Source organism: Mobula hypostoma, chromosome 28 (genome assembly GCF_963921235.1).
Source record: "Mobula hypostoma chromosome 28, sMobHyp1.1, whole genome shotgun sequence".
Lineage (NCBI taxonomy): Eukaryota > Metazoa > Chordata > Chondrichthyes > Myliobatiformes > Myliobatidae > Mobula > Mobula hypostoma.
In genome coordinates this window covers 23,033,169-23,059,295 of record NC_086124.1, presented here as the reverse complement: position 1 = coordinate 23,059,295, position 26,127 = coordinate 23,033,169, and the positions used below count along the sequence as shown (strand labels likewise).

At 50.0% G+C, this 26,127-nt stretch overlaps 2 protein-coding genes across 4 annotated transcripts; one reads left to right on the top strand and one right to left on the bottom strand.

Annotated features, from left to right (window-relative positions):
- Nucleotides 1-380: 380 nt before the first annotated feature.
- On the bottom strand, nt 381-7,125 carry LOC134339166 (tubulin alpha-1A chain-like). Of its 2 annotated transcripts, XM_063035543.1 has the most exons (5): nt 6,471-7,125; nt 6,171-6,319; nt 5,345-6,025; nt 4,122-4,382; nt 381-401 (listed from the first exon to the last, which is right to left on the bottom strand). In XM_063035543.1, the coding sequence occupies exons 1-5, from the start codon at nt 6,589-6,591 to the stop codon at nt 381-383; spliced, it is 1,233 nt and encodes a 410-aa protein (XP_062891613.1). In that variant the 5' UTR covers nt 6,592-7,125. The 2 variants fall into 2 exon arrangements, with proteins under 2 accessions (XP_062891613.1, XP_062891612.1); XM_063035542.1 differs by lacking the exon at nt 381-401 and having other exon boundaries at nt 4,086-4,382.
- A 4,534-nt stretch (nt 7,126-11,659) lies between these two features.
- Nucleotides 11,660-22,676, top strand: LOC134339165 (tubulin alpha chain-like). 2 transcript variants are annotated; one of them, XM_063035541.1, is made up of 5 exons: nt 11,660-11,739; nt 20,069-20,291; nt 20,443-20,591; nt 20,737-21,417; nt 22,380-22,676. In XM_063035541.1, the coding sequence occupies exons 2-5, from the start codon at nt 20,171-20,173 to the stop codon at nt 22,674-22,676; spliced, it is 1,248 nt and encodes a 415-aa protein (XP_062891611.1). In that variant the 5' UTR covers nt 11,660-11,739; nt 20,069-20,170. The 2 variants fall into 2 exon arrangements, with proteins under 2 accessions (XP_062891611.1, XP_062891610.1); XM_063035540.1 differs by lacking the exon at nt 11,660-11,739 and adding an exon at nt 13,164-13,194 and having other exon boundaries at nt 20,043-20,291.
- The last annotated feature ends 3,451 nt before the right edge of the window (nt 22,677-26,127 follow it).

Here is a 26,127-nt window from a genome sequence, read left to right as displayed (position 1 = left end):
ACCCCGTTAATCTGACCCCATGCAAAACCCGCCGGAGGAACTCCACAGGCCGGGCAGCATCTGTGGAGGGAACTGAATGACAGATGCTACAAACAACAGCACAGCAGTACAGGTCTGTCGGGCATCGCGATCCACAAGCTCACCGGGGGCTGGGGTTAGATGAACGTGCATGTCTGTGGATGGAAGGGAGGGAACAACGGGCTCGATTCACTGTTGTTGTTTTGTATGTTGTCTTTTGCTTCCTTGTCTGTTTGTTTGTTTATCTATGCAGTGATACACCCAGCAACCCCCGGCAAACCCTGTGCTCTGTGAAAATCTCTCTCTCACCCCCTCTCTCTCCCCATCTCCCTCTCCCCCTCCATCCTCCTCTTCTCCCCCTCTCATTTTCTCTCCCTTTCTACCTCTCTCCTTCTCTCTCTCCCTCTCCCCATCTCCACCCTCCCCTCTCCCCCTCTTCATCTCTCCCTTTCTCCCCCTCCCCCTCTCCCCTCCCCACTCTCCTCTTTTCCTGTCCCCTCCCCCTCTTTCCCTCCCCCTCTCCTCGTCTCTCCACCTCCCCTCTTCCCCTCTCTCCCTTCTCCCCCTCTCCCTCTCTCTCTCCCTGTCTGTATTTAAGAGTACTATTTACAGCAGATTTAAAGGCAACTGTTGCACCATCAAATTTTGTGAAATATCTGCAATATCGATTACTTTGTCAATATAAATTATACATCTGCCTTAAAGCCTACTCTCAACTCCCTCCAATCACGTAGCAAGGCTCAATATCAGGCGTTCTTTGACCAGGCTTCCCTGAAGAGTCCCAGTGTGTGAAATTAATCAATACCATCTGTCCAGATAAAAACTGCCCTTGCTCTGCACTGCCACGGTCATGAGATTTCATTAAGAATGTATTGGGCTGTTTAATCACAGAGAATGAGTTCGTTATTAACGGCGTCATTAATAAGGACACCCTTGAGTAACGGGGACAAATTTCACGATACACAACTGCGATGCAACCGTGGCGACTGGCTGGTAAATCCAGTTGGAAGTTAAATTTCGATGGAGACTATAAATCTCTCTCTCTCTGCGGCAGCAGTACAATGCAACAGATGGTAAACATAAGAGAAACGGTGAATTACAGGGGACGGAGGATGAGGAGAGAGACAGAGAGAGAGAGAGGAGAGGGGGAAAGGGAGGGAGAGAGAGGGAGAGGATGGGAGAGGAAGGGAGGGTGGGAGAAGGAGGGTAAGGGAGGGTGAGAGAGAGAGAGAGGGGGAGGGTGGGAGAGAGAGAGGAGAGATGGAGGGTGAGAGAGGGTGGGAGAGGGAAAGAGAGAGGGGGAGGGTGGGAGAGCGGGAGAGGATGGGAGAGGGAGAAATTGTTGCTGATCTCGGGAGAAAAAGCGTCACGACTGACTTTTACATGGTAAATCAGCGAACTGGTTTGTTATGTCTCCCCTCTCGCTGTGAAAGGGAGACGCCTCTTTTCCCCTTCATTCTGGAGGGAGAGAGCGCCTGTGGCATGTCGAATTGTCGGGTGAACGATTAGTTTTTGTTATTCTGCAGATCATGACCTTTACTGGGGGCTTTGCATCCTTGGTGGGTGCAGGGTGCTGATGTTTTTATTTTGCGGAAGAGCGTGGGTGTGGGTGAGGGTCGTTGCTTTACTGCTGCTGGTGCATGGAAGGGGGTAGTGAGAGGCTTTGTGGTTCTAACGCTTTTACTGCCACTGATTCTTTGGGGTGCTCTTCTGTTTCCGTGGGTGTCTGCGAAGAACAAGAAGTTCAGGATGTATATTGCATGCATTTCTCTGACATTAAGTGGAACTATTGAACTATTGTACCGCGCGAGGAGGCCCTTCCAGCCACGCCGTCCCCGCAATTCCCGATAAACCCCATTAACCCTGACCTAATCATGGGACAATTTGCAATGACCAATTAACCTACTAACCGGTAGGTCTTTGGACTCTCAGAGAAAACCGGAAAACCTGGAGGAAATCATGGGGAGGACGTACAGAGGCTCCTGACGGAACGCACCAAAATTGAACTCCGAACTCTGGAGCACCCCAAGTTGTAACAGCGTCGCGCTAAAGGCTACGGCTACCATGACATTATGTTCTCTGTGGGCTCCTCCCAGCATATCCTTGGGGATTTACTGATCTTCCTGTTTATTGATTGATTGAACAGACTCATCCGGCCCAATCCACTGCACTGCCCAGCAACCCACCTGTTTCACGCTAGCCTAATCACCGGGCGGTTTACAGTGGCCAATACGTCTACTAACCGATACGTCTTTGGACTGTGGTTGGGAACCGGAGCACCGGGAGGAAACCCCCACGGTCACAGGAAGAAAGTACAAACTTCTTTCAGACGGCACGGGAATTGAATTCTGAACTCCGGAAAAGTACCACGCTGTAACAGTGTCGCGGCAACGGCGACTGTAGCGTTAACGCAAATAGCAAATTTCGCAGCATGTTTTGATGTACCTTAGATGAATAAATTTCAATCGGTCAATCTAACCTCTCCTTCTCACGTAGCCCTCCAGTTTTCTTTCATTCATCTCTCTGAGAGCTTCTTAAATGTCCCGAATGTATCTGCGGGTGGCGGGGTGGGCATACTTCTCGACCAAAGCTCTTCCCTCCGCTAGCCTGCAGGTCACCCTTGGGCAAGGTGTAGCACCTGTCTATGCACCCCCTCACCCCGATCAGGGTCATGTGAAGCCATGGGAGCAGGTGATGGATGGTCGCATGAGCAGCTGGTATGTATCACAAGTCCAGGTGATGCGACCACTGATGCCAGGCAGACAATCTCTAAAGAGAATTAGTGATGGCTGGGGTCACACGTCCTGTCAAGACACTGCCCATGAGGCAATGTCAGCCCACTTCCGTGGGGGAGAAAACTTGGCAAGAGCAATCATGGTCACGGATTGAGAAAAGAATAAGAACAGCGTGAGGTGGTCAGATGGAAGACTATGATCGACCATGTCATATGATGCGGCACGTAATGATGATGATTATGAATGTATCTGCCTCTACCACTACCCCGGAAGCGTGGTCCACAACAATCAAAGACACTTAACATGAATTAGCTTCAGAAATGTTCTTGTGAATGCTGCTTACGGAATGACAGTTGTCTGATGCTGCTGCAAGCGGGCACATACACGTACTTGCGCCCATGACAATAAACGTGAATTTGAATTATCTCCCTCCCCCCGCCCCCACAGCAGTTTATAAGACCATAAAATATAGTAGAATGAGGCCATTTGGCCCATCGAGTCTCCTCCGTCATTTCACCATAGCTGATCAATTTCCTGTCAGCCCCAATTGCCCTGCCTTCTCCTCGTTTACCTTCAAAGCCCTGACTAATCAAGAATCTATCAACCTCTGCCTGAAATATACCCAATTACTTGGCTTCCACAGCCGCCTGTGGCAACGAATTCCACAGATTCACCACTCTAGCTAAAAGAAATTCCTCCTCATCTCCGTTCTAAACAGTCATCCTAATCTGAGGCTGCGTCTTCTGCCCACACCACAGGAAACATCCCCTCCACATCGGCACTATCGAGATCTTTCAACGCGCGAAAAGTTTCAATGAGATCCCTCCTCGTATTTCTGAATTCCAGTGAGTACAGGCCCAGAGCCATCAAACGCTCCTCACATGACAAGACTTTCCTTCCTGGAATCATTTTTGTGAAACTCCTTTGAACCCTCCACAATGCTAGCACATCATTTCTTAGAAAAGGGACCCATGCTTTTACTGTGCTCATGGTTCGTCATCAAATTATGGTATTGCTTTGCACTGCTGTAACTATATGTTATAATTATGTGGTTCTGTCAGTGTTAGTCTTTGGTTTCTCCTGTTTTCTGTGATATCACTCTGGAGAAACATTGTATCATTTCTTAATGCATGTATGCATTTTTAAATGACAATGAAAGAGGATTGAGTGTTCTCATAATCTAAAAACTGCTCACAGTACTCCAAGAGAGCATAGCAGTTGCTTTTATTTAAATAAACACAATGCAAAACTAAACATAAAATAGTTTTTATTAGATAATTCAGATAACAATATAAAGAAAAATAAACTAATCTTTACAAGCATAAAATAAAATCAATCTTCCTCCTCGGCCCTCTTGTCCAGATCTGCCGAATCGATGCCAACCTCCTCGTAGTCCTTCTCCAGCGAGGCCATGTCCTCCCGTGCATCCTGGAACTCCCCCTCCTCCAGCCCCTCGCCCACGTACCAGTGGACGAAGGCCCGCTTGGCGTACATCTTGTCGAACTTCATGTTCATGCGGGTCCAGGCCATGGCCACAGCGGTGGTGTTGCTCAGCATGCAGACGGCGCGCTGCACCTTGGCCAGGTCACCGCCGGGCACCACGGTTGGGGGCTGGTAGTTGATGCCGACCTGTGGGACAGGACAGAATGCAGCTCGGTTACGCAGAGAAACTGCTTCAAGAGGAGAGGCGCCGGCGGCCACTAGGCGGAGCACTGGGGATACAACCAGAGACAAGAGGCCCATGTTGGATCCCCACCGTGCGCCCCCTGCTTCCTTAGCTTCGCGCCCTAATACGTGATGTAGAATTAACTGGCCGCTGGACAAGGCATGCAAGCGGTGACAGATTTAGAGATTGTTAAATGGAAGGGAAACTGGATCGAGAGAAGAGCTAGCATGAACTCGATGAACCGAATATATACTCAATGGCCCTTTTATTAGGTACACATGCCCATTAATGCAAATGTCTGATCAGCCAATCACGTGGCAGTAACTCAATGCGTAAAAAGCATGCAGAGGTGGCCATGAGGTTCAGTTGTTGTTCAGACCAAACATCAGAATGGGGAAGAAATGTGATCTAAGTGACTTTGACCGTGGAATGATTGTTGGTGCAAGACGGGTTAGTTTGGCTATTTCAGAAATTGCTGATCTCCTGGGACTTTCACGCACAATATCTCCAGAATTTACAGAGAATGGCGTGCAAAACAAACAACAAAGAAAAATTATCTAGTGAGCGGCAGACCATGAACGTACACTCAGTGGCCACTTTATTTGGTACTTGGAAAATAAATTTATTTTAAACTTTGGCAACCTGGGTTTTCGAAGCCGAAAGCTGAAAGATCAGAAGGTTCGCAATAAAGTGGCCACTGTCTAGAAAAATAGATTTAAGAGGGGAGTCTGCGGCTACGCAATTCAGATAGACGGGGCGCTCCTAAAAGATCTACTTAGTCTATCAGAGCTAGGCAGGAATGGTTACGGATTCGAGCAGAAACATCTCTGGCCCTTGCGGGGATCCCATGTCTCGTGAGAGTACCGGTTTGGGTGAGGGCCCCGTAACGAGGGTTCTCCGGACTGGTCTCAAAGCCTCCACTCACCTTGAAGCCGGTCGGACACCAGTCCACGAACTGGATGGAGCGCTTGGTCTTGATGGTGGCTATGGCAGCGTTCACGTCCTTGGGCACCACGTCTCCGCGGTACAGCATGCAGCACGCCATGTACTTGCCCTGGCGTGGGTCGCACTTCAACATCTGGTTGGCCGGCTCGAAGCAGGCGTTGGTGATCTCAGCCACGGACAGCTGCTCGTGGTAAGCCTTCTCGGCCGAGATGAGGGGCGCGTAGGTCACCAGCGGGAAGTGGATGCGGGGGTAGGGCACCAGGTTGGTCTGGAACTCCAGAAGGTCCACGTTGAGGGCGCCATCGAAGCGCAGCGAAGCGGTGACGGACGACACCACCTGACCCAGCAGGCGGTTGAGGTTGGTGTAGGTGGGTCGCTCAATGTCCAGGTTCCGCCGGCAGATGTCGTAGATGGCCTCGTTGTCCAACATGAAGGAGCAGTCCGAGTGCTCGAGGGTGCAGTGGGTGACCAGCACCGAGTTGTAAGGCTCGACCACGGCGGTGGAGATCTGGGGCGCCGGGTAGACGGAGAATTCCAGCTTGGATTTCTTGCCGTAATCGACGGAGAGTCTCTCCATGAGGAGGGAGGTGAAGCCCGAGCCGGTGCCGCCCCCGAAGCTGTGGAAGATGAGGAACCCCTGCAGCCCCGTGCACTGGTCCGCCTGCGGGGAAAGAGGTGTGAGCGTGAGGTACTGTGCCGTTCTCTGTTCGGAATGGGAGAGGATAGTGGGACAGGTGTGGATGGGTTCAACACTGGCCAACTGGAAACGTTTACAATTCGCTGACGGGCACCTGTCCACAACCTACCAGCTTCCGGAGGCGATCCAGGACCAGGTCCACGATCTCCTTGCCGATGGAACAGTGGCCCCGCGCGTAGTTATTGGCCGCGTCCTCCTTGCCCGTGATGAGTTGCTCGGGGTGGAAGAGCTGCCGGTAGGTGCCGGTCCGGACCTCATCTGTGTGGGGGGCAAAGATTTCAGAACGGGAGGATTAGCACGCTTTATTTATTTGTTTGTTTGTTTATTTTGCAATCCGCAGGGTGTCTTACGGAGAGGGGAGGAGACCGCGTTGAGGTTTCTATATGTCAGCACTATTACGCCCCCTTACCGACCACGGTGGGCTCCAGGTCGATGAAGACAGCCCGGGGGACGTGCTTGCCCGCCCCTGTCTCGCTGAAGAAGGTGTTGAAGGAATCGTCGCCCCCTCCGATGGTCTTGTCACTCGGCATCTGTCCATCCGGCTGGATGCCGTGCTCCAGACAGTACAGCTCCCAGCAAGCGTTACCCAGCTGAACGCCGGCCTGCCCGATGTGGACTGAGATACACTCACGCTGTGGAGATAGGGAGACGGGGAGGACAACCGGTTATTCAGAAAGAACAGCGGGCGAAGGCCTATGTGTCCCATGGACATAATCTTATTTTAGTAAATAACTTTATTTTGTAATATTTCTGAATAAGGTATATTTTTGGGGGAAAATGAACATAATTTCCTTGAGGTTACCACTAGTTAAGGGCAGATCCGTCCGCAATCCTTCCCCATGTAGACCCGCGTAGCGCCTACTCCGAATGGTGCCTCCTTTCCGCCTACCCGATTCACCCAATGGAGTCACCGCCTGAACTCCACACCACCAGTGAGGACGCGCCCCCAGAACTCTTAGTGAATTCGGCCCGGGACACACTCACCATGATCTCTATCTTTCTATCTCTCTCTCTCTCTCTCTCTGCTCTCCCAGCTTCAGCGAATTTGTCGCAGCGCATCTCGAACGCACCTATTTATACCCCACCCGGTGGAACGTTCTCTTCAGCCGGGCCGCGCTCTGATTGGCGCAAACGGGGCCAGCGGTTCAGATTGGAACGGGGAGACAAAGGCTGCGAGAACGCCGATTGGTTCTTGGCCCCAGTGAAGGAACAAAGGGGTTCTCGGTGAACCTGTTATTCGAAAGGCGCAGCGTGATAAAGGAACCGTTTGGAATTCAGTCGTCCTTTCGGCGCAGGGACAAACCACCCAAAACCCCAGAAATCCATTGAAAACCAAAGAGATCACTTCCGCATACCTTATTCCAGGTGTTGCCCATCGGGGACCACCGTATAATCTCAATGCATAGACATTACTCCTCTGACCAAGCTAGAACATAGAGATTTACAGCACATTACAGACCCTTCGGCCCACAATGTTGTGCCGACCATGTAACCTAAGAATTTCCCGAGCGCATGGCCCTCTATTTTTCTAAGCTCCGTGTACCTGTCTAAGAGGCTCCAAATAAACAGCATGAAGTGTGAAAAATACGAACCGATTCGCTTTGCGGGTCGAAGTTGAAGGCAGAATATAGGGTTAAAGACAGGCTTATAGCAGCGTGGCGGAACAGAGGGTCTTAGGACCCACGTCCCTGGCTCAGTCAAGTCAAAGGATGCTTAAGAAGGGCTGCGCCGTGTTAGCTTCCGTTAGTCGCCTGGCTGAGTTAAAGACCGTGAGGTAATATTGCAGCTCTATATATCTCTAGCTGGACTGCATTAGTGTTCACCTCATTATAGGAGGGTGTAGAAGATTTATAGGGGTGCAGAGGAGATTTACCAGGATGCTGCTTGTCTTGCGAAGAGCGAACTTGGGCTTTTCACTTCGGAACGAAGAAGGAGAGAAGTGACTTGATGGAGATGGTCGAGGTGATAAGTGGCAGAGATCCAGAGGTTATGCAAGAGAGTTTTTCCAGGAAATGGCTAATACGAGGAGGAGGGGCATAATTTTAGGGTGTTTGGGGGCAAGCGTCGGGGAGAGGTCAGAGTTGTTACTCTTTTTACCAGAGAGTGGTGGGTGCGTGGAACGCCCTGCCAGGCTAGTGATAAACACAGGTACACTAGGGGCATTTAAGAGACTCTGAGATAGGCCCTTGGATGATGGAAATTAAAGTGCTATGTGAGAGATAAATGTAGGTTAAATTGATATTAGATCACCCTTACTGAGGTAAGGATGGCCCTCTGGAGTTCCTGTCCTGGCCTAGCCTTTTAAATTGTGCCCAGGTGTAGCCTATCTTCTTGATGTCAGATCTTTTCTCTTCCAGAGACGAGTGCTAGGAATTTCCACTGGCATTTCTGTAGCTCTGGACATTGACGGTACGGGTTTACTAGCTCCATACCCATCCACAGACATACACGTTCATCTAACCCCAGCCCCGGTGAGCTCGTGGATCACGGTCCCCGACGGACCTGTACTGGTCTGCGCTGTTGTTTGTAGCATCCGTCATTCAGATGCTGCCCGGCCTGCGGAGCTCCTCCGGCGGTTTTTGCGTGGGGTCAGATTAACGGGGTTTCTTCTCTCTGTCACAGCCGTCGGCTCATCTCAGAATCAGAATCAGGTTTAATATGTCCTGAAATTTGTTAGCTTTGCGGCAGCTGTACAATGCAATACCTGGTAAACCTAGAAAAAAACAGCGAATTACAGTAAGTAATTACATATAAAATATGTTAAAGTATATAATAGTTAATTAACAAGGGTAAAAATAGATATTAAAAAGTACTGGTGCTGTGTTACGGATTCAATATTCATTCAGAAATCGGATGACAGAGGGGAAAAAGCTGTTCCTCAAAAGTAGAGTATGTGCCTTCAGGCTTCTGTACCTCCTCCCTGATGGTAACAATGAGAAGGGGGTATGTCCTGGGTGATGGGGGTCCTTAATAATGGATGCCACCTTCTTGAGACATCGCTCCTCGAAGATGTCCTAGCTACTACGGAGACTAGTGCCATCATGGAGCTGACTAATTTCCCAACTCTCAGCGGCTTACTTCAATCCTGTGCAGTGGCCCTCCCATACCAGACGGTGATGCAGCCAGTCAGAATGCACCCCACCGTACATCAGTAGAAACGTTCCAGTGTTTCAGATGACAAATCAATCTCCTCAAACTCATAATGAAATATAGCAGCTGTCTTGCCTTCTTTTTAGCTGCATCGATATGTTGGGACCAGATTAGATCCTCAGAGAGATTGACACCCAGAAACTTGAAATTGTTATTAATGTCTGTGCAAGAGGGGAGAGAATTAAAGGAGAATCGAGGGGCAACTTTTTCACACAGAGTGTGGGGGTTATGTGGAACAAGCTGCCAGAAAGCGGCGGGTGCAACTGCAACGTTTAAAAGCTACTTCGACGGGTACATCAAAGTTCAGAAGTTCTGAGCAAATTTATTATCAAAATACATATATGTCACTGTTTACAACCTTGAGATAACATTTCCTGCGGGCATACTCAATAAATCCATGGAATAATAGCCATAACAAAGACTGCACCAACTTTGGTGTTCAGCCGGTGTATTAAAGACAACAAACTGTATAAATACAATAATAATAATAATAAAGCCATAAATATAAGAACATGAGATGAAGAGTCCTTGAAAGTGAGTCTGTAGTTTATGGGGGTATTTCAGTGATGGGGCAAATGAAATTGAGTGGTTATCCCCTTTGGTTCAAGAGCCTGATGGTTGAGGGGTAATAACTGTTCCCAAACCAGGAGGCGTGAGTCCTGAGGCTCCTCTACCTTCTTCCTGATGGCAGCAACAAGAATAAAGCACGGCCTGGATGGCGTGGGTGGGGGTGGGGGTCGCTGATGATGGATGCTGCTCTCCTGCAACAACACTTCGTGCAGATGTGCTGAATGATGGGGAGGGCTTTACCGTGATGGACTGGGCCGTATCCACTACTTTTGGTGGAATTTTATGCTCAAAGCCTTGGTGTTTCCATATCAAGATGTGATGCAGCCAGTCAATATACTCTCCACCATTCATCTAAAGAAGTTTTAGCTGTCATACCGAATCTCCACAAACTCCTAAGGCAGAAGATGCTTTCTTCGCAATTGCAGTCACAGGCCCAGGACAGGCCCTCCAAAATTTGATTGGTTAGTGACACAGGCCAAATTCAAATCAATGGGACTAGCTCAAGGAATCACCTTGGTTAGCATGGATGAGTTGGGTTGAAGGACCGTTTCCTCCATATGAGCCTTGTAACGAAAACTTCCTAAGGTGAATGTGGAGGGGATATGATGGTCCCTCAAAACAATTGTCCTCCATCACTAAGGACCCTCAGCACCTGGGATATGCTCTCTTCTCATTGTTGCCACCAGTGGGAGGTACAGGAGCCTGAAGACTCACACATGGTGATTCAGGAACAACTTCTTCTCCTCAGCCAAACAATGTCCGAATGGCCAATGGCTAAGCGCAGCTTCAATGCAGTACTTAACTTTGCTGACGACACCACTGTCATAGGCCAAATCAATGTACAGGAGAAAGATTGAAAATCTAGTTGAGTGGTGCTACAACAACTATCTCTTACTCAATGTCAGCAAGGCTAAGGAGTCGATTGTTGGCTTCAGGGGGTGGAGCCAGTCCTCATCGTAGAGTCAGAGGTGGAGAGGGTTAGCAACTGTGAATTCCTTGCTGTTATCATTTCAGAGGACCTGTCCTGGGCCCAGCACATAAATGCAACTACAGAAAGAAAGTATGGAATCCTTCGGAGCATCTCAGAAATTGACAAACTTCAGTAGATATGTGATGGAGAGTATATTGACCGGCGGCATCACAGTCGGGTGTGGAAACACCAGTGCCCTTGAACGGGAAACCCTACAAAAAAGTAGTGAATACAGCCCAGTCCATCGCAGGTAAAGCCCTCCTCATCACTGAGCACATTTACATGGAGTTTCTGGGATGCCCACTGCCCAGGTCAAGCTCCCTTCTCGCTGTACCTCCCACTGGTGGCAACAATGAGAAGAGCGCATATCCCAGGTGCCGAGGGTGATGGAGGACAACTTTTTGAGGGACATTCATATCCCCTCCACATTCACCTTAAGAAGCTTTAGTTTCAAGGCTCATATGGAGGAAAAGATCCTTCGGCCCAATTCATCCATGCTAACCAAGATGATTCCTTGAGCTCGTCCCATTGATCTGAATTTGCCCTGTGTCACCAACCAATCAAATGTGTTATCATTTTGGAGGAGGTGTCCTGGGCCCAGCATGTAGGTGCAATTGCGAAGAAAGCATCTTCTGCCTTAGGAGTTTGTGGAGATTCGGCATGACAGCTAAAACTTCTTTAGATGAATGGTGGAGAGTATATTGACTGGCTGCATCACATCCTGATCTGGAAACGCCATGTCGTGGTCCGGTCCGTGAAGTCCGTATTCCAGTTCACGGTCCGGTCCAGTGACCCTTGTCCGGGTTTTCCTGTCTACCCTGTTTTTGGCTTGTTGAGCTCTAATTGAGTCAGCTGATGCTCGTTGGGGCTGGCTGCATACATACCTTCAGAGACCAGGGTGCGGCTGCTGGATTGTTCTTGTCCTTACGCCTTGTTTGCCTTCCTCTGCCTTCTGTTTCGTCGCCTGAAGCCCTGCCTTGTCTTGCCGGTAACTCTCGCCTCGCCTGAAGTTCTCGTCTCGCCTTGCTTTGCCAGAAGCCTTGCCTTGTCTTGCCGGTATCTCTCGCCTCGTCTCGCCTGCAGTCTTGTTCTGGAGCCACCCTGTACCTAGCTCCCTTCCTGTCCCTTGCCTCCGCCCAGGTAAGCCAGGCAGTCTCGCCGTTACCTGGGGTTGGTTCTGTCCCTTCCTGTCCCTTGCCTCTGTCGGGTGGTGATCCGCGCCCTGCCCAGGAAGAGCCTGCCAAGCCTCTCCTCAAGTCTCCTGCCTCCAGCCCCCAGCCTCTCCTCGCCTCAAGTCTCCAGCCACCAGCCTCTTGCTAAGCCAAGTCTCTAGCCTCTAGCTTCAAGCCTGAAGACTCCAGCCTCCTGCCTCCTGCCAAGCCTTGCCTCTAATCTCTAGCCTCTAGCCTCAAGCCTGAAGACTCCAGCCTCGTCCTGCCTGCCTGCCAAGCCTCGTCCTTGCCTAGTTCTGGGATCCGAGCCAGAGGCAAGACCCAGGTACTGGGTCTTTGTCCAGTCTCTGGCTCGGAGTCTAAGCCTGGGCTCCTAGCTCTCTTGACAAGTCCTGCTCCAGGTTCCTGGTTTTCCTGTCCATGTCCTTGCCATCGCCCTGTATCCTAGTCCTGTCCCTAGTTCTTCAGTGTCTGTGTCTTGCACTTGGGTCCGTTCTCAGCCATGCCCTTATGAGACACCAAGGCTTTTGAACAGAAAATCCCACTAAAAGTAGTGGCTACGGCCCAATCCATCACGGTAAAACCCTCCCCATCACTGAGCACATCTGCACGAAGCGATGTTGCAGGAGAGCAGCATCCATCATCAGGGACTCCCACCGACCCCCCCCCCCCCACCCCCCGCGACGCCATCCGGGCCGTGCTCTACTCTTGTTGCTGCCATCAGGAAGAAGGTAGAGGAGCCTCAGGACTCACATCTCCAGGTTTGGGAACAGTTATTTCCCTTCAACCATCAGGGTCTTAAACCAAAGGGGATAACTACTCACAGTCACTTGACCCCATCACCGAAATACTCCCATAAACTACGGACTAATTTTCAAGGACTCTTCGTCTCATGTTCTCATATTTGTTGCATTATTATTATTGTATTTACACAGTTTGTTGTCTTCAACTACACCGGCTGAACACCAAAGTTGGTGCGGTCTTTGTTAAAGCTATTATTCTTTGGATTTACTGAGTATGCCCGCAAGAAATGTTACCTCCAGGTTGTAAACGGTGACGTAAGGGGATAACTTCACTCAGCTTCACTTACCACGTCACTGAACTGTTCCCACAACCTATGGACTCACTTCCGAGAATTCTTCATCTCATGTTCTGGATATTTATTGTGAGCTGAATATGGGATGAACTAGAGGTCATGGGTTTAGGGTGAAAGTTTGAAGGTGGGGCAGTATGTCAGCATATGGTTAACGTAACACTGTTGCTGTGCCGATGATCACCAGGTGGGGTTTCCTTCTAATTCCATTTGAGGTACGGAACGGGTAATGGGCTTTTCAGGCCCACTGAGCCCGTGCTGCCCAAAGACACCCATGTGACCAAATCACCGAATAACCCGTATGTCTTTGGAATGCGGGAGGAACCCGGAGCACCCAGCGGTCATGGGGAGAACGTACAAACTGCTTACAAGCAGCAGCTGGAATTGACCCCGGATGGCACGGTAGCATAGTGGTTAGCTTAACGCTGTTACAGGGCAGGCGACCCGGGGTCAGTCCCCATCGCTGCCTGTAAGGAGTTTGTCTGTTCGCTCTTTTCTCTCAAAGGTGTGAGTTGTGGTCATGCTACGTTGACACCCATACAATCCTCACTGATTTCAATTGACACAATCAACGCATTTCACTGTATGTTTCGACGCACTTGTGACTAACAGAGCAAATCTTTGAACAGGCTGCCAGGGTACTGGTCTTTAAGAGGCAGTCAGACAGACACAGATGGCAGAGAATGGAGGATTGTGGAGCTTGTGCAGACAGGTGGGATTAGTTTAATTTGGTGTTGTGTTCAGCAGAGACATTGTGGGCCGAAGGGCCTGTTCTGCGTCATTGTTCTATCCTCCTATAAAGACTACATACATCATATGTATGAGGACTAACCAATCAGGAGGGAGGGATTAGTGGAGTATATATACCACCGGACAAGATGTGCCCAGGCAACACTCACAACACGCTGGAGGAACTCAGCATCCGTGGAAACGATCAGTCAACGTTTCGGTCCGGAACTCTTCGACAGGACTGTAGAGGGAAGGGGCAGAGGCCCTCTAAAGAAGATGAGAGAGGGTGGGAAGGAGGAGGTTGGTAGGTTCCGGGTGAAAAACAAGTAAGGGAAAAGATAAAGGGTTGTGGGAGGGGAAGCAGGGAGGTGATAGGCAGGAAAGGACTGTTTGGGGAACAGAACGGAGGCAGGGGAGGAGGTGACTGGAAGCTCTTCAGGCATATCGTTCGTCGTTGCCATTTCCACAGCTGAGATTCCAATTCTTGTCCTTCCTTTCATATGGAGATACAAGATACTGCAGGCGATAAAATCTGGTGCCGTCATTCCAAATTCTAATTCAGACAGGTGACATTTCTTTAACCTCAAGTCCCTGCTGATGCGGACCGCGGTTACTTCAAACCTGTGTCTCTCTAATCATCAGAATGATTGGTTGAGTTTTCTGCAGCCTGTCAGATCGTCTTGTCCACGGGGTATCAGTCACCAAAACATCCCCCTTTCCTTGTTCTGTCTCCGGAGGCTCACTGAGGGATGACTTTACAGGGAGCGGTCACGGGGCTGCAAGGCAGCCGGCGATGTTCACCTCTAGCAAAGAGCAGGCTATAGAGACATAGAACACTATAGCACAGTGACAGGTCCTTCGGCCCGTCTAGTCCGTGCCGAACTATTATTGAATGTTTACATCGAACCCGTGTCGACCTCTTCCATTAGCAGCTCGTTCCACACTCTCACCTTCCTCTGAGTGAACAGGCCCCCCTTATGTTCCCCTTAAATAACTCACCTTTCACCTTAAACCTATGAGCTCTAGTTCTAGTCTCACCCAACCTCAGTGGGAAGAATGCCTGTTTGTATTTACCCGATCTATACCCCTCTAATTTTGTATACCACTATCAAATCTCCCTTCATTCTCCTACACTCCCGGGAATAAAGTTCTAACCTATTCAGTCTCTCCCTATAATTCAGGTCCTCAAGTCCAGGCAACATCCTTTAAGTCTCTTTCAATCTTATTGATATCTTTCCTGTGGGTAGGTGACCAACACTGCACAAAATATTCCAAATTGAGACTTCCTAAAGTCTTTCTACAACTCTAACAAACGTCCCAACTCTCACTTGTGAGGTACTGTATGTGGCGTCTCACGATTTTGCTCTTAACCGATAAATGATCCCCAAAATCTTGAAAAGCCACCTGGAAAAAACATAATTTGAGTTTCTTTTCCACACTTAAATTGCTGAAATGTCATTTGTACGGGAGCTCTGGAGAGCAGAGCTCAGGCACCGACCTCCGGCGCTCTGTGTGTGTGTGTGTGTGTGTGTGTGTGTGTGTGTGTGTGTGTGTGTGTGTCTATGTGTGCGCGCGCATATTCTCTCTGTGGCCCCATAGATACCCCACCCCTCGCTACTCCGGTGTCCTCCCACATCTGAATGACCTGCGTGGCCGGTGCGTTGTGCTTTGGTGGAGACGGCTCTCTCTGTGATCCCGTGGGTACCTCCCCGCCTACCCCCACTACTCTGATTTCCTCCCACATGCTGACGTCCTGCGGGGCCGGTGCATTGATTTTCAATGGAGACGCAGTCAGAGGGACTAGGAGTCCTTGTACGAGAATCTCTGGCGGGGCAAGCAACAGCAAACCATTCGGTATCCTGCCCTTTCGGACAACACACGACCCAGGACCAGGACTACGGGCTTATGGGGCCAAAGCCTGACAAATGGGACCGGCTCGGATGGTGTAGCTTGGTTGGCACGGACCAGCTGAGCCGAAGGGCCTGTTTCTGTAACAGCGTCATACGGCACGGATACAGTTCTCTGGACCCAAGTGTATGTGCCAACCCAAATTAATCTATTCTGTCTGCACAGAATTCATATCCCTCTACATACACAGGAAATTCTACAGATGCTGGAAATCCGAGCAACACAGATAAAATCTGTCGAAATATTTGCCAGAGGCATCTGTCGCGGCCAAGTCTTAATGTATATTTAAGGCAGGGGTTGATATATTATTGGTTTGTCAGGGCATGAAGGGATACGGGGAGAAGGCAGGAGATTGAACTGAGTGGGAAAGTGAACGAGCGGAGCAGACTAGGTGGCCTGATTCTGCTCCAATATCTTATAGTCTCAAAATGCTGAAGGAACTCAGCAGGTCAGGCAAAATATGCATAGGACTAAACAGTTGACGTTTCGGACTCATGACTCCGATTAACGGTCTCAGCCTGAGACCTGGACTGTTCATTGCTCCGCATAAATGCTGCCCAATCTGCCGAGCGCCTCCGGAATTTTCTTTGTGCTACCACAGTAGCGTAGCGGTTAGCGTGACGGTGTTACACCACGGGGCGTCGGTCAGATCCGACGCCCTCTACAAGAAAGTCTGGACGTCTTTGCCATGAGCGTGTGTTCCCGGGTGATCTGGTTTCTCTCACTGTCCAGTGACGTATCGGTTACTAGATTAAGTGCTTATTGTCCTATGATTGGGCTAGTGTTAAATAGGTGGTGAGTGGTGAGCTGCAGATACAGTACGTCTCTACCAAAGGTGTAAGACGCTCCTTCCACCCGTTAGCCTGAAGGTCGCTCTTGGGCAAGCTGTAGAACTGGCTGAGCAACACCCCCTCCCCCCGATCAGAGTCATGTGAAGCCATGGGAGCAGGTGGCGGATGGTCGTATGAGTAGCTGGTGCATATCACAAGTCCTGGTGATGCGACCACTAACTCCAGGCAGACCATCTCAGAAGAGCGTTGATAATGGCTAGGATCACCTGTCTTGTAAAGACACTCCCCTGAAGAATGCAATAGCAAACCACTTCTGTACAAAAAAATTGCCAAGAAAATTGGCATGGAAAGTCCACGATCGTCCGTGACCGCCCATGTCATACGACACGGCACAGGACAAACGGACGAAACGGTTCATTGTGCCGGGAGTGTGTGTTCGGTACTGTGTGGATACAAAGACAGATAGAGAGGCAGTCAGGTGGACAGATGGACAGATAAATAGATAGACAGACATACAGACAGTCAAGTAACGTCAAATCAAGTTTATTGTTATTCAACTAAATACTATATGTATACCGTCAAATGAGGCACAGTTTCTGCGATCCAGGGTATAACGCACAGTAGTACACATACCACATATAACACACAATAACTTAGGAAAGTAAGAATTAAATCTATACATAAATTAAGCATAGATAAACAACGTAAAGTGCATAAATTAAATATTGTCGGGTACTGTACAAATTATCTGCTGACACTTCAAATGTAATGCGGCAGGAAGCTCAAAAGCCCAATGGCGATTGAAGAAACTTGTTTCCCATCCTGGCCGTTCTTGTTTTGATGCTTCGGAGTCTCCTGACTGATGGTAGAAAGTCAAAGAGGAGGCTGGATGGATGGGTGGGATAGTTGAATTTACTAAGGGCCCTGCGTACGCAGCGTTCCTGATCAATGTCCCTGACGGATGGTAGGGAGTCCCCTATGATCCTCTCAGCCGTTCTCGCAGTCCCTCAGTAGGGACATCCGGTCTTATGCTCAGCTATTCCCATGCCAGATGGAGATGGAGATTGTCAGGATGCTCTCAATGGTGCGCCTGCAAAATTCAGTTAAGGTGGGGATGGGGGTGGGAGCTTCGATTTCCTTAGTCTACTTGGAAAGTGGAACACTGCTGTGCGGACCAGGTGAGATAGACAGAGAGACAGATAGTCAGACATATAGACAGACAGATAGATAGATAGATATCCTCCAATACCTGACTGTTCTTCCGCCTGTCTGAATGCGTCGTAGAGGCTTTTTATTAAAAATATCGCATCTGCTTCCACCACCTCCCCTGACCGTGAGTTCCAGCACACACCGCTCTCTTGTGAAAAATACTGCCTTGTAAATGTGTTTAAAATTCTCATCGTCAATCCTTTCCATCCCGGGAACAGAAGATCTTCTTGGCCCTGTCTATGGGTCTCATAATTTTATAAACCTCGATCAGGTCTCCCCTCGGGCTTTGCCGCTCCCGAAGAAACGACCCGAGTTTGTCCGACCTCTCCGCATAGCCCGTACCCTCAAACCCAAACCACATTTTGGCAAATTAATTTCCCAACCTCTCCAAAGCCCACACACTAGTTCTACAAGTTGACGACCACTTATTTAGAACGCTTATTCAGCCCTTCGGGACACGATGTTTTGCCGACATCTTAATCTACTCTAAGATTAATCTAATTGCGCCTTGAGCGTTCCCGAGGCCGGCTGCGCAAAGCGCAGAGTTAGGTATGGAGCTAGCAACCCCGTCCCGTAAATGTCCAGAGCTACAGAAATGCCAGTGGAAACTCCGAAGAACTCGGCTCTGGAAGAGGAAAGATCTGACATCAAGAAGGTAGGCTACATCTGGGCACAATCTGAAAGGCAAGGCCAGGACAGGGAACTCTGGTGGGCTGCCGTGGGCGATCTATCCATCAGTAAGGGTGATCTAATATCAATTTAACCTACCTTTCCCTCCCACATATCCCTCTAATTTCCATCATCCAAGGGCCTATCTCAGAGTTTGTTAAATGCCCCTAGTGTACCTGTGTTTATCACTAGCCTGGCAGGGCGTTACACGCACCCACCACTCTCTGGTAAAAAAAAGAGTAACAACACTGACATCTCCCCAACACTTGCCCCCAAACACCCTAAAATTATGCCCCTCCTCCTCGTATTAGCCATTTCCTGGAAAAACTCTCTTGCATGTCTTCTGGATCTCTGCCTCTTATCACCTCGTACATCTCCATCAAGTCACTTCTCTCCTTCTTCGTTCCGAAGTGAAAAGCCCAAGTTCGCTCTTCGCAAGACAAGCAGCATCCTGGTAAATCTCCTCTGCACCCCTATAAATCTTCTACACCCTCCTATAATGAGGTGAACACTAATGCAGTCCAGCTAGAGATATATAGAGCTGCAATATTACCTCACGGTCTTTAACTCAGCCAGGCGACTAACGGAAGCTAACACGGCGCAGGTTTTCTTAAGCATCCTTTGAGTTGACTGATCCAGGGACGTGGGTCCTAAGACCCTCTGTTCCACCACGCTGCTATAAGCCGGTCTTTAACCCTATATTCTGCCTTCAACTTCGACCCCCCCCCCCCCAAAGCGAATCGGTTCGTATTTTTCACACTTCACGCTATTTATTTGGAGCCTCTTAGACAGGTACACGGAGCTTAGAAAAATATAGGGTCATGCGCTAAGGAAATTCTTAGCCAGTCTCTAGAGTAGGTTACATGGTCGGCACAACATTGTGGGCCGAAGGGTCTGTAATGTGCTGTAAATTTCTCTGTTCTAGCTTGATCAGAGGAGTAATGTCTATACATTGAGATTATACGGTGGTCCCCGATGGGCAGCACCTGGAATACAGTATGCGGAAGTGATCTCCTTGGTTTTGAATGAATTTCTGGGGTTTTGGGTGGTTTGTCCCTGCGCCGAAAAGACAACTGAATTCCAAACGATTCCTTTATCACGCTGCGCCTTTCGAATAACAGGTTCACCGAGAACCCCTTTGTTCCTTCACTGGGGCCAAGAACCAATCGGCGTTCTCGCAGCCTTTGTCTCCCCGTTCCAATCTGAACCGCTGGCCCCGTTTGCGCCAATCAGAGCGCGGCCCGGCTGAAGAGAACGTTCCACCGGGTGGGGTATAAATAGGTGCGTTCGAGATGCGCTGCGACAAATTCGCTGAAGCTGGGAGAGCAGAGAGAGAGATAGAAAGATAGAGATCATGGTGAGTGTCCCGGGCCGGATTCAGTTAAGAGTTCTGGGGGCGCGTCCTCACTGGTGGTGTGAGTTTCAGGCGGTGACTCCATTGGGTGAATGGGGTAGGCGGAAAGGAGGCAAAGTTTGCGGAGGTGTGGTGGAGGTGTTACCACTCGGGGTAGGCGCTACGGGGGTCTACGTGGGGAAGGATTGCGGACGGATCCGCCCTTAACGAGTGGGAAGGCAAGAACCGCAAGCACATTATGTTCATTATTTCCCGAAAAATATACTGTATTCAGAAATATTACAAAATAAAGTTATTTACTAAAATAAGATTATGTTCATGGGACATGTAGGTCTTCGCCCGCTGTTCTTTCTGAATAACCGGTTGTTCTCCCCGTCTCCCTCTCTCCACAGCGTGAGTGTATCTCAGTCCACATCGGGCAGGCCGGCGTTCAGCTGGGTAACGCTTGCTGGGAGCTGTACTGTCTGGAGCACGGCATCCAACCGGATGGACAGATGCCGAGTGACAAGACCATCGGAGGGGGCGACGATTCCTTCAACACCTTCTTCAGCGAGACAGGGGCGGGCAAGCACGTCCCCCGGGCTGTCTTCATCGACCTGGAGCCCACCGTGGTCGGTAAGGGGGCGTAATCGTGCTGACATATAGAAACCTCAACGCGGTCTCCTCCCATCTCCGTATGACACACTGCGGATTGCAAAATAAACAAACAAACAAATAAATAAAGCGTGCTAATCCTCCTGTTTTGAAATCTTTCTCCCCCACACAGATGAGGTCCGGACCGGCACCTACCGGCAGCTCTTCCACCCCGAGCAGCTCATCACGGGCAAGGAGGACGCGGCCAATAACTACGCGCGGGGCCACTGTTCCATCGGCAAGGAGATCGTGGACCTGGTCCTGGACCGCATCCGGAAGCTGGTAGGTTGTGGGCAGGTGTCCGTCAGCGAATTGTAAACGTTTCCCATTGGCCACTGTTGAACCCATCCACACCTGTCCCACTAACCTCTCCCATTCCGAACAGAGAACGGCACAGTACCTCACGCTCACACCTCTTTCCCCGCAGGCGGACCAGTGCACGGGGCTGCAGGGGTTCCTCATCTTCCACAGCTTCGGGGGCGGCACCGGCTCGGGATTCACCTCCCTCCTCATGGAGAGACTCTCCGTCGATTACGGCAAGAAATCCAAGCTGGAATTCTCCGTCTACCCGGCGCCCCAGATCTCCACCGCCGTGGTCGAGCCTTACAACTCGGTGCTGGTCACCCACTGCACCCTCGAGCACTCGGACTGCTCCTTCATGTTGGACAACGAGGCCATCTACGACATCTGCCGGCGGAACCTGGACATCGAGCGCCCCACTTACACCAACCTCAACCGCCTGCTGGGTCAGGTGGTGTCGTCTGTCACCGCTTCGCTGCGCTTCGACGGCGCCCTCAACGTGGACCTTCTGGAGTTCCAGACCAACCTGGTGCCCTACCCCCGCATCCACTTCCCGCTGGTGACATACGCGCCCCTCATCTCGGCCGAGAAGGCTTACCACGAGCAGCTGTCCGTGGCTGAGATCACCAACGCCTGCTTCGAGCCGGCCAACCAGATGTTGAAGTGCGACCCACGCCAGGGCAAGTACATGGCGTGCTGCATGCTGTACCGCGGAGACGTGGTGCCCAAGGACGTGAACGCTGCCATAGCCACCATCAAGACCAAGCGCTCCATCCAGTTCGTGGACTGGTGTCCGACCGGCTTCAAGGTGAGTGGAGGCTTTGAGACCAGTCCGGAGAACCCTCGTTACGGGGCCCTCACCCAAACCGGTACTCTCACGAGACATGGGATCCCCGCAAGGGCCAGAGATGTTTCTGCTCGAATCCGTAACCATTCCTGCCTAGCTCTGATAGACTAAGTAGATCTTTTAGGAGCGCCCCGTCTATCCGAATTGCGTAGCCGCAGACTCCCCTCTTAAATCTATTTTTCTAGACAGTGGCCACTTTATTGCGAACCTTCTGATCTCTGAGCTTTCGGCTTCGAAAACCCAGGTTGTCAAAGTTTAAATTAAACTTATTTTCCAAGTACCAAATAAAGTGGCCACTGAGTGTACGTTCATGGTCTGCCGCTCACTAGATAATTTTTCTTTGTTGTTTGTTTTTCACGCCATTCTCTGTAAATTCTGGAGAGATTGTGCGTGAAAGTCCCAGGAGATCAGCAATTTCTGAAATAGCCAAACTAACCCGTCTTGCACCAACAATCATTCCACGGTCAAAGTCACTTAGATCACATTTCTTCCCCATTCTGATGTTTGCTCTGAACAACAACTGAACCTCATGGCCACGTCTGCATGCTTTTTACGCATTGAGTTACTGCCACGTGATTGGCTGATCAGACATTTGCATTAATGGGCATGTGTACCTAATAAAAGGGCCATTGAGTATATATTCGGTTCATCGAGTTCATGCTAGCTCTTCTCTCGATCCAGTTTCCCTTCCATTTAACAATCTCTAAATCCGTCACCGCTTGCATGCCTTGTCCAGAGGCCAGTTAATTCTACATCACGTATTAGGGCGCGAAGCTAAGGAAGCAGGGGGCGCACGGTGGGGATCCAACATGGGCCTCTTGTCTCTGGTTGTATCCCCAGTGCTCCGCCTAGTGGCCGCCGGCGCCTCTCCTCTTGAAGCAGTTTCTCTGCGTAACCGAGCTGCATTCTGTCCTGTCCCACAGGTCGGCATCAACTACCAGCCCCCAACCGTGGTGCCCGGCGGTGACCTGGCCAAGGTGCAGCGCGCCGTCTGCATGCTGAGCAACACCACCGCTGTGGCCATGGCCTGGACCCGCATGAACATGAAGTTCGACAAGATGTACGCCAAGCGGGCATTCGTCCACTGGTACGTGGGCGAGGGGCTGGAGGAGGGGGAGTTCCAGGACGCGCGGGAGGACATGGCCTCGCTGGAGAAGGACTACGAGGAGGTTGGCATCGACTCGGCAGATCTGGACAAGAGGGCCGAGGAGGAAGATTGATTTTATTTTATGTCTGTAAAAAATAGTTTATTTTTCTTTATACTGTTATCTGAATTGTCTAATAAAATCTATTTTAAGTTTAGTTTTGCATTGTGTTTATTTAAATAAAAAGAACTGCTTTGCGGGTCTTCTCTTGGAGTACTGTGAGCAGTTTTAGGTCCCTTACCTAAGAAATGATGTGCTGGCATTGTGGAGAGTTCAAAGGAGTTTCACAAAAATGATTCCGGGAAGGAAAGCCTTGTCATGTGAGCAGCCTTTGATGGCTCTGGGCCTGTACTCACTGGAATTCAGAAATACGAGGAGGGATCTCATTGAAACTTTTCGCGCGTTGAAAGATCTCGATAGTGCCGATGTGGAGGGGATGTTTCCTGTGGTGTGGGCAGAAGACGGAGCCTCAGATTAGGATGACCGTTTAGAACGGAGATGAGGAGGAATTTCTTTTAGCTAGAGTGGTGAATCTGTGGAATTCGTTGCCACAGGCGGCTGTGGAAGCCAAGTAATTGGGTATATTTCAGGCAGAGGTTGATAGATTCTTGATTAGTCAGGGCTCTGAAGGTAAACAAGGAGAAGGCACGCAATTGGGGCTGACAGGAAATTGATCAGCTAAGGAGGAGATTCGATGGGCCAAATGGCCTCATTCTACTATATTTTATGGTCTTATAAACTGCTGTGGGGGCGGGGGGAGGGAGATAATTCAAATTCACGTTTATTGTCATGGGCGCAAGTACGTGTATGTGCCCACTTGCAGCAGCATCAGACAACTGTCATTCCGTAAGCAGCATTCACAAGAACATTTCTGCAGCTAATTCATGTTAAGTGTCTTTGATTGATGTGGAACACGCTTCCGGGGTAGTGGTAGAGGCAGATACATTCATAATCATCATCATTACGTGCCGCATCATATGACATGGTCGATCATGGTCTTCCATCTGACCACCTCACGCTGTTCTTATTCTTTTCTCAATCCGTGACCATGATTGCTCTTGCCAAGTTTTCTCCCCCACGGAAGTGGGCTGACATTGCCTCATGGGCAGTGTCTTGACAGGACGTGTGACCCCAGCCATCACTAATTCTCTTTAGAGATTGTCTGCCTGGCATCAGTGGTCGCATCACCTGGACTTGTGATACATACCAGCTGCTCATGCGACCATCCATCACCTGCTTCCATGGCTTCACATGACCCTGATCGGGTTGAGGGGGTGTATATACAGGTGTTACACCTTGCCCAAGGGTGACCTGCAGGCTAGCGGAGGGAAGGAGCTTTGGTCGAGACGTATCCCCACCCCTCCACCCGCAGATACATTCGGGACATTTAAGAAGCTCTCAGAGAGATGAATGAAAGAAAACTGGAGGGCTACGCGAGAAGGAGAGGTTAGATTGACCGATTGAAATTTATTTATCTAAGGTACATCAAAACATGCTGCGAAATTTGCTATTTGCGTTAACGCTACCGTCGCCGTTGCCGGGACACTGTTACAGCGTGGTACTTTTCCGGAGTTCAGAGTTCAATTCCCGTGCCGTCTGAAAGAAGTTTGTACTTTCTTCCTGTGACCGCGGGGGTTTCCTCCCGGTGCTCCGGTTCCCAACCACAGTCCAAAGACGTATCGGTTAGTAGACGTATTGGCCACTGTAAACTGCCCGGTGATTAGGCTAGCGTGAAACAGGTGGGTTGCTGGGCAGTGCAGTGGATTGGGCCGGATGAGTCTGTTCAATCAATCAATAAACAGGAAGATCAGTAAATCCCCAAGGATATGCTGGGAGGAGCCCACAGAGAACATAACGCCACGGTAGCCGTTGCCTTTAGCGCGACGCTGTTACAGCTTGGGGTGCTCCAGAGTTCGGAGTTCAATTCTGGTGCTTTCCGTCAGGAGCCTCTGTACGTCCTCCCCATGATTTCCTCCAGGTTTTCCGGTTTTCTCTGAGAGTCCAAAGACCTACCGGATAGTAGATTAATTGGTCATTGCAAATTGTCCCATGATTAAGTCAGGGTTAATAAGGTTTATCGGGGATTGCGGGGACGGCGTAGCCGGAAGGGCCTCCTCGCGCGGTACAATAGTTCAATAGTTCCATTTACTGTCAGAGAAACGCAGGGAATGTCCATCCTGAACTTCTTGTTCTTCACAGACACCCACGGAAACAGAAGAGGACCCCAAAGAATCAGTGACAGTAAAAGCGTTAAAACCCTAAAACCTCTCACTACCCCCTTCCATGCACCAGCAGCAGTAAAGCAACGACCCTCACCCACACCCACGCTCTTCCGCAAAATTAAAACATCAGCACCCTGCACCCACCAAGGATGCAAAGCCCCCAATAAAGGTCATGATCTGCAGAATAACAAAAACTAATCGTTCACCCGACAATTCGACATGCCACAGGCGCTCTCTCCCTCCAGAATGAAGGGGGAAAGAGGCATCTCCCTTTCACAGCGAGAGGGGAGACATAACAAACCAGTTCGCTGATTTACCGTGTTAAAAGTCAGTCACGACGCTTTTTCTCCCGAGATCGGCAACAATTTCTCCCTCTCCCATCCTCTCTCACCCTCTCTCTTTCCTTCTGCCACCTTCTCCAACACCCTCCCTCTTTCCCCCTCTCTCCCACCCTCCCACTCTCTCTCCCTCCCTCTCTCTCCTACCCTCCCTTACCCTCCTTCTCCCACCCTCCCTCCCTCTCCCATCCTCTCCCTCCCTCTCTCTCCCACCCTTTCCCCCTCCTCTCTCTCCCTCCCTCGCTCTCTCTGTCTCTCTCCTCCTCCTCCCTCCCCTGTAATTCACCGTTTCTCTGATTTTTACCATCTGTTGCATTGTACTGCTGCCGCAGAGAGAGAGAGATTTATAGTCTCGATCGAAATTTAACTTCCAACTGGATTTACCAGCCAGTCGCCACGGTTGCATCGCAGTTGTGTATCGTGAAATTTGTCCCCGTTACTCAAGGGTGTCCTCATCAATGACGCCGTTAATAACGAACTCATTCTCTGTGATTAAACAGCCCAATACATTCTTACTGAAATCTGATGACCGTGGCAGCGCAGAGCAAGGGCAGTTTTTATCTGGACAGATGGTATTGATTAATTTCACACACCGGGACTCTTCAGGGAAGCCTGGTCAAAGAACGCCTGATATTGAGCCTTGCTACGTGATTGGAGGGAGTTGAGAGTAGGCTTTAAGGCAGATGTATAATTTATATTGACAAAGTAATCGATATTGCAGATATTTCACAAAATTTGATGGTGCAACAGTTGCCTTTAAATCTGCTGTAAATAGTACTCTTAAATACAGACAGGGAGAGAGAGAGGGAGAGGGGGAGAAGGGAGAGAGGGGAAGAGGGGAGGTGGAGAGACGAGGAGAGGGGGAGGGAAAGAGGGGGAGGGGACAGGAAAAGAGGAGAGTGGGGAGGGGAGAGGGGGAGGGGGAGAAAGGGAGAGATGAAGAGGGGGAGAGGGGAGGGTGGAGAT